At 37.5% G+C, this 8,733-nt stretch overlaps 1 protein-coding gene across 2 annotated transcripts in view; it reads right to left on the bottom strand.

Annotated features, from left to right (window-relative positions):
- Positions 1–865: 865 nt before the first annotated feature.
- LOC101990324 (anionic trypsin-2-like) overlaps positions 866–8,733 on the bottom strand; it is a 30,328-nt gene continuing 22,460 nt past the window's right edge. Inside the window, exons 1-5 of one of the 2 annotated variants that reach the window (XM_005372082.2) lie at positions 4,944–4,983; positions 3,759–3,918; positions 1,842–2,095; positions 1,323–1,459; positions 866–1,056 (exon numbers count right to left, since the gene is read on the bottom strand). In XM_005372082.2, coding sequence (XP_005372139.2) covers positions 907–1,056; positions 1,323–1,459; positions 1,842–2,095; positions 3,759–3,918; positions 4,944–4,983 — 741 coding nt within the window. In that variant the 3' untranslated portion in view covers positions 866–906. Of the gene's footprint in view, positions 1,057–1,322; positions 1,460–1,841; positions 2,096–3,758; positions 3,919–4,943; positions 4,984–8,733 lie in introns of those variants that run through there. The other variant, XM_005372083.1, reaches the window with a different exon arrangement.

Here is an 8,733-nt window from a genome sequence, read left to right as displayed (position 1 = left end):
TAGGTTTCATGGTACCAGAAGTTGTTAGCAAGACTGCAGATGTCAGAAGCTCCAATAGTCCTAAACAGTTATGAAGCCAAGGATCACCTCATCTTTATGAGAAACTGTTATTTAAAAAAATCTATTTATGCATATAAAACACACAAACACACATAAACACATGTACACACTAACACACAAAGGCATACAAAGAGTTATAATAAACAATCACTCTATAGGGAGTGTAACCTAAGGGTGAGAATGTCTATTTAGATCTCAGACTGCTGCATAAATATTCTCTTATCATGGATAAGTAGAGGGAAATGTTAAATATATATATGTGTGTGTGTGTGTGTGTGTGTGTGTGTGTGTGTGTGTGTATGAAAAGAGATAATGGGAAGCTATTCATATGGGTACATGAAAAAGCCCTATATGTGTTTTCTCTGAGAAAAAAAAAGTTTCCACAATAATCAATGTGTGTAAGAATCTTAATGTCTATGATGATAAATGAGTACATTAACACTTTAAAGAACCACTGCAATCAAATATAAAAACTCCTTTTTAAAATACGTATTTATTCCTAACTGAGTTCATGAAAGTGTTCATTTAAAAATCACACAAAAATGTAAAAGAAAATGTTGACTTTTTAATGACTACATTCTGATATATGATTTTCTAGAAGAAAACCAAAACCACTGCTTTTCCTACCATTTAATGTTTTTTTTTTTCAACTGCTGTTGACATACTATTCCATGTAACATGTTTGGAGGTGTAGGATGCTCTTCATATTTCAAGGATAGATAAAGATAACCTCAAATGGATGTGTATTTTTTTTACAGAAAAGAGTATAAAGAGATCAACCCAAGACACAGAAAGTAAGGAATTCAGTTTATTGAGACATAGTGATTTCTGGGGCAAGAAGGATTCTTAGTTGGCAGCAATGGTGTTCTTAATCCAGGTAACATAGTTGCAGACCTTTGTGTACACACCAGGGAGATTCTTCTGGGCACAGCCATAGCCCCAGGAGACAATGCCCTGGAGCTGTCCATTGCAGACCACAGGGCCACCAGAGTCACCCTAGGATAGAGGAATAAAGTGTTTAACAAAGGGGCATATAGAATAGAATACATTCACTCTGACCTGTAGATACAATTCTAGCCTCCTTGGATCTTCATTTTTTTATTCAATCCCTCGTTCTTTCTAATGTGTTGAAATGACACCTGAAATAGACCTCTTCCTTTTTTCATGGAACCAAGAGAGGAAACTTCCTGACCCACACACTAGGCCAATCCACTCCCACTCCTGGGAAAACAAGATATTTATATGAGAAGGGAGCCAATTACCTGGCAGGAATCTTTGCCTCCCTCGAGGTAGCCAACACAAATCATGTTACTGGTTATCTGTCCAGGGTAGGCGGATTGACAGGCAGACTGAGACAGTATTGGTGCATTCAGGCACTGGAGCAGGTCTGGGTTGTTCACTTTGAGGAAAAGAGAAAAAGAAATGTGAGAGAGAAATGTGAAATAGGGTTCAATATTTCAGTGTTGTCCAGTATGTGACCCCTGAAGCTGCCATTGAAGAGGCACTAGAGTCTCCCTTGGATAGACTGGTACAGAAGATTACTGTGTTTTCTTCAAGATATAAAGAATAGTCATTGACATCTTTCTTGGAACTAATGATAGTACATTCTGCAATTATCCTGTTTACATTTTGGAACCAGATCATTCTGTCGGTCAATGCCTCTTGTGACCATCTTAGAACCTTGTGTTTACTGGGTTCTTCAATGCATTTATGGCCTAGAAGCCAATCATTTATGTGTAGAATCTGGCTTAGTTCTCAAAAGATGTTGATGAAGTACTCACCACCAGAGCTCAAGGTGTTGCCCCAGCCAGAGATGAGGCACTGAGTGCCAGCACCTGCGCAGGAGGTGGGCAGAGCTACAGTGGCCACTTGGGCATTGAGGGTCACAGGGGAAGCGAGCTTGATCAGCATGATGTCATTGTTCAGGGTTGATGAACTAAAGCTGGGATGCTTGATGATCTTGGAGGCAGTGACGTACTGCTCAGTGCCTTCCGTGACTTTGATGTTGTGCTCTCCCAGTCTCACTTGGATGCGGCTGTTGGAAAGAAAAGACATGGTAGAAAATTCCTATCCATTACCTCAGATACCTCAGGTTATGTAACCCTTTTAGCTGGATAAGTCTAAAGATGGGAGAGGCCTGGTTTAATGTCACAAAAGTAGCCGATGTGTGATGTGGAAGTACCAGCTTGAAACCCAAATTCCTCTCTAATTCTAGGACAAGTCATATGAGCAGATGAAAACTGCTCACCAACCAATGGTTCCCCAATGGATGCACACCATCCAATAAAATGGTCTAATGGTCAGCAGCGGATATACACACACATGCCTTTAGTCCCTCACTAAGGGACAGAGGCAGGAAGATCTCTGAGACCAAGGCCAGCCTTGACTACAGAGTGAGTTCTAGGACAGTCAGAGCTACGCAGAGAAACCCTATTGCAATAAAAACAAACAAACAAAAAAATAATAGCTTGAACCATGCAACTATGGCACCTCAGAACTTGCTTTGAATTTTAGCAATCTGGGTTTATTTCTGGACTTTCTGAATTAGATTCTGGAAGACCCAGATTCATGATCAGATGAGAAAACCTCTTGTAACGAAACTGACTCTGGGTTTTCTCTGTATAATGAAATGAATTGAAATAGACAGTTTGAGCTCGTGGCCTGTGTCTTCTTCACTGTGTCTTCTCAGTATGCCCTAGGTGTGAGGAGGCCAAGGGGACAAGTATGACATTAGAATTCCAGATGTTACTTTGCTATTTCTACAGATGGCACCTCTTCCCAAGTCTACTATCCCCAATCATAGCTTCATTCTCTCCCATTTATAAAATGCAGATATTGTCCTATGTTTTTACAAACCTCCAATCACCCTTTTACAATCCTGGGACTTAAAATCCAGTACTGTATTGCTGTGGGACAATGGTCTTGTACTCTGTAAAGGTTTGTCACTTTTACTGGTTTAATAAAATGTTGATTGTCCAGTAGCCAGGCAGGAAGTATAGGTGGGGCGACCAGAACAGGAGAATTCTGGGAAGAGGAAAGGCTCAGTCTACAGTTGTAACCCAGACACAGAGGAAGCAAGATGAGAATGTCTCACTGATAAAAGGTACCAAGCCACATGGCTAACACAGACAAGAATTATGAGTTAATATGAGGTGAAAGAGTTAGTTAATAAGAAAACCTGAGCTACTAGCCCAAGCCATTTATAATTAAATGAATGTAGACATCTTTATGTTTCTTTGAGACTGAACAGCTATGGGGACTGGGCATGATAGAAACCTCTTTCAATACTACATGTTCCTGAGCAACATGATTTATAGAAATTCTGAAATTATAGGGACTACATATAAAACATTTAAGGACCTAAATAGTAGAAGTATCACAGGAATGCACTTGATTTTGACAACTAGTTGGATTTTATAGCTAAAATAATATTTTTTATGTTCTCCCAAGGAACTTCTGTCCATGTCTCAAATGATAATGAATATATTAAATAGTCTTTAAATTCCAAAAAGGCTTACAGATACTCTAGAAAATTCTATTTATCTCCCTGCTGCTATGTACTTATCTCCCAGTGTAATGACGTGAAAGCCTTTTTGTGATTTCATGTTGGTTCTTAAATACCTCAGTTGAAGCCTGATATAATCCCATTCCCTTAGAAATGTCACATGTGTTCTGTAAAGACAGAGCTCATCACTTACGACATGTAGCAATGAGCTGCAGACACCACCCATTGGTTATTGATGAGGGAGCCTCCACAGAAGTGGTAGCCAGCGTTCAGAGACACCTGGTAGGGGACAGAATTCTTCTGGCAGGTGTATCCTCCAACGATCTTATCATCATCGTCGACAGGGAAAGCAACTTTAGTAGAAAAGAAGAGAGAAGACAGTTCATCAAGATACTGGAAATTGCAGTCCTCAGTCCTGTGTCAACCTTAAGCTAATTAGGAATCCTTATTTATTACAGAAACTAAAGGCAAACAGGCAACATTAGGCCTATAGTGTCTTATGAGAGTTTATAATACAGAGCACTGTTCATAATACAATAGAAAGATTCTCTGTAAATAACAGTGTTCTGATGGGTTACAAGGCACAGAGAAAGGTATGACCTCAGAATGCAGGAATGGGGCACAGGTGTTGTGGTCTTATCCACTACTTGCTTTGACCTAATTTTCATAATTCATTGATACTCCTTTGTCCAACAAAGGTTAACAGAATTAAGATATTTGAAACTATTTTGAAAATTATCCTGGGTATGTAGACGTCAATATGCCAAAGGGGTTTTATAGCTCAGTCTATGTATTAAGGCCTTATGTAGGATACAGGGATAAAATGGCATTGACCAAAATCATTGATTTTTAACCTTGATTGCATGTTTATAAATCTTAATAAAATTTCAGCATTTAATAGGTATGAATAAATAACAATATATAATAGAAATTATAATGTATATTAAATTCCAAAGTTTTAAACCTAGTACAACAATATATATATATTTCCATCATATTACAAAGTGACTGCTCCAGACAAAAAGGTCAGAACTTTAAGATATTGATCCCCAGTAAAATGAAGTTTCCAACTTTCAAATTTAGAATATTTATCTGTAATGATATTTGTGGCTGAGTTATCTCCAAACTGTTCATACGGTTCACTTCATGGAACCTCCCCATGCTTTCCATTTCTAGATTTTGGCATCACATAATAAACAACAGTACAGGGTGTAAGAAAGATGAAGCTTACAGAGAAATCAGAAAATACAGATGTAGAGCTGCTATAGGAAAACAGGGGTCATTGGAATATGATAGAAGAAAACAGCATCTGTATTAGTGGGGTTCATGGCCTCTAGGATAGAGAAGAGTAGGACCTAGGTTAAGGTATGGAACTCACCAGCAGCTCCCACAAGGGCCAGGAACAGGAGTGCACTCATCTTGGCAGAAGGTAGTGAGTGCCTGGGGAGAGCTTGCATTTATACTGTGCTGGAGGAAGAAGGAGGTACAGAGGGGAGGTGCCCCACTACCCTTTCCTAAGCACACCTGTGGGTTTCCCCTTCCTAGGTCATGCATTATCTCTGCTTTATTTGTCCATTCTGTGGGTAGGTGAGGAACATGTGATAAGGAAACGTTTCTTCTTGGTGAGGAGAACAGCTGATTCTTGAATGGAAGCCAGGATGCAAAAACAGTATAACCACAGACTATCTATGTAGCTGGGTCTTTCTAGGCTCATATAAAGACATTAGATGGTAGAGCACAATCATGGTCCTTAGACATACCCAAATATCAAAGAAACTTAATTTCAGGAAGACCTACTAAAGGTAGTTAAGTGGGTATTCAGAGGTCAGAACCCTCTGAGAAGAATTACATTGTTTCTGTATCTAATAAATATAAGCTGAAGATTCTTATCTCTAGAATAATATATCATATAGAAAGGTCATTTTCCAGAGCTTTGTTAATCAGAATTAGAGAATGAATTCACGACAAATGGAAAACTTGCTCAAAACTATTGGCTTTCACCTGCCTATCCTCTGTAACAAGGCCCATACCTAGCAAGAGATTTGAAGTATACAGGATAAAATCTGAGTAGGAGCTTCCTCAGTGTGTCCCAAAGATAGACCAATAAATTTTCCTTTCCTCTGTGTCATGACCTTTGACTCTCACTGGTTATGCTTTTATGGATACAGTTTGAGCTTTTTCATGATTATATTAATTTATATCTGCATAAAAATTAATACTTCCCTGTTATCTAGAATTAGGCAGTTTGAAATAGAAATGCATTCTCCAGTTGAGGTAAGAGAAAGGCCTTAAACAATAGTTACTCTGACTTCTGTTCAAAATATATTATCATCTAGAAGATCAGTGAGTTCTAAAAAAAAAAAAACCCCACAAGTCCCAGTCTTGAAATTTATTGAGAACTAACCTGCCAGAAAAAGTGCATTGAAAAATGGTGTGAGATTATATCTAATTTATCATACAACTTGAGGAACCCTGTTGTAGGATCTATTTAATTTTTAATTAGTCTGATGCCAGTGTTGTGGAGGGACAAGAACAAGCAAATTTCATGACTGAACTCTCTAAGTTGTAGAAAAAAAAACATTCTAGAGGTGCTTATAAGAGTGGAAAAATCTGAGTTCAGCATCTTGTGATTGGTTTTGATATATTAGGTATGCAGAATGTTGAAAGAAAAGGATACCAGCATGTACTGGAGAAAACAACCTGGAGAGGCCTGTTAAATATCTTTGTACCTACTCCTGGTATGACTGGCTCAGCTGCAGAACAGAATTAGTACTTTGAGCTCTCACCTCTATACTCTATATATTATAAAATCTCCCATAGGGGTCATGCCTGAGTGGAGTACTATTTTATTTCTAAAATACCTTATAGATGTTCAAGACGTTTTACGGAAGAGACATGCATTACATTTCCTATGTATGGAGCCTCATTTCTTTTTAAAAACTCTTTTATGGTGAAGTATGAAGAAAGCATTATTTCTAATTAATAAGGATGGATAGTACATTGACTCAGATGGATTCATTTTTGTTTTTGCAAGAAAATATCTAAAATTGGCATAAGGTTTCAAGATATGGAAACTCATGTGAAGTATCAAACTTGTCACAGGTGGCATGCAAACAGGTACTGCCAAAGAGCCAATGGGCCTCAGGAAACAAGGTGAACATCTGGCTCCTCTTGTCATTTTTTCCCTTGGCACTATGTGAACACCAAATTCATATTTTCCTGGCACCATGTCTTAGAACCTTACTTTATCATGACCCACCTGTGCCATGTATAACACAGGGACACATATTTTGGACCTCATGTCCAGATGATAGAGTGTGATAGTATCATTATTTTTAGTTTGAATGGTAAGAAAATTTTCTGCAATATTGGTAAGTTCAGTTGTAAAATTGGTGTTTTACTTTCTTGCCTGAAGTATTTTAAGGCTACTGGTTTGGAGGAAAATGTCAGATATTTCTTCTGGTATCTCCATATTCCACTATATACTAACCAGGTGGCCACAACAGAATTATCCCTAATGATTATGGAAAATCATCATAGCCAGAGGCATGGTCACATCCCTTGATCTCACTATGACCCTATCTGTAAAGCAATATTGAAGAGTATGGCACACCAGGGTTCTATAGCTAGAGCTTGAATTTTAGTCATTTTATATATGTGCTACTATTTATGAACTGAGGTCAGCTTTCTCCAGGCTATCAGGGATTATAGTTTAAAAGACTACTGTGTATCATAACTATTTTTTATGCTCTATACTGAGGCAATTAATGTAGATTCACAAAAAAAAACAGCTGTTTACACTCCAATTGAAAGTCTGTGCTATTCCCGACCCTATTCATCCTAAATTTAAATTTCTTTGTCTCTTTCTCTAAAACATTCTCTTAGTCTCCAGTCAATTTTTGTCATGTCAATGACTGCATTTCTACTTTGGAAACAGTGGTTCCTTTCTCTCTGTGCATTTCACAGTCAATTAGAATCTTTATGAACATAATATGTATCCTACCCTTCTGCATTTCTAGACAATCAGGTGGCCATTACAGTTTGGAATTAAGGTTTTTAAGTTTATGCGACAACTAGTGTAAAATAGAGCACTGGAATTATATTCTATACTGGTAAACTCGGACAAGAGCTATCTGTTTGCCTTGCCCTTGACTATATTTGCTTCCATGTCATGAAAGAGGAAGATAACAGACAGTGTTATCTCATTTTCAGATTTGAAGAATCTACATCTCTGAAGAGAACTGACTTCTTCATAAATGACAGCCGCACCGAATTCCTCTGAAAATTGAGTTTTTTTCCCATTATGTTGCTTCAGAATGGAGTGTTTCTGAATTTTCTGTAGTTGAGTAAAGGGATTAAAATATATATTTTCTCTATATGCTCACAGGTAAGTAAAAACTTCACCCCCATCAAGAAAAATTCTCTTTGTAACAGATAGTTATCACTACAGAAAACCATAACCAATCAAAATGCAGAATTATGAAGCCCAGTCACAGTGAATATCTGCAAAAAGAATAAACACCTAAGGCTCTGAGAATATTGCAGAAGAGGAGGAGGAAAAACTCTAAAGCCAGAAGAAGAGGATACTTGTGTAAATTGTTTTCTATAGTAATGTCAGTAGCTATGCCCACATTCCTCACTAACATTACGTCTCAAATAAGACTTGAACAAATACTAGACTATTTGGCACACCAAAGTAGATAGGAAAGAAATGATGACTCAAACCTACACAAAGAACCATAAGCACTCAAGCAAATCTAGAAATGGGAGAAGTGGTCTTCCCTAGAGAATAACATACTAATTGGTTGTCCAGTGCCAAATGAAAAGCCCTGAAAAAATACATACAAGGAACATTTACAAACTGATAAGGTTATCGTCAGGAATATAATATGCATGTATATAGACACATATAAAAATGAAATGAGAGACCATGAGTTTCAAGGAGAAAGGGAAAGGATAAATGTTATAATAATATTATAATCTCAAAATTTTTTCTAAATTATTTTATTTCCATCCATTTGCATGCAAAATTCAAGATGTCATTGTTTTTTACTGCTGAGTAATACTCTAATATGTACATATTCCACACTTTCTTCATCCATTCTTCCATTGAAGGGCATCTAGGTTGTTTCCAGGTTCTGGCTATTACAAATAATGCTGCTATGAAC

The sequence above is a fragment of the Microtus ochrogaster genome, unplaced genomic scaffold (genome assembly GCF_000317375.1).
Source record: "Microtus ochrogaster isolate Prairie Vole_2 unplaced genomic scaffold, MicOch1.0 UNK173, whole genome shotgun sequence".
Taxonomy (NCBI): Eukaryota; Metazoa; Chordata; class Mammalia; order Rodentia; family Cricetidae; genus Microtus; species Microtus ochrogaster.
The sequence above is the reverse complement of the archived record's forward strand: the minus strand, read 5'-3'. Positions and strand labels throughout refer to the sequence as shown.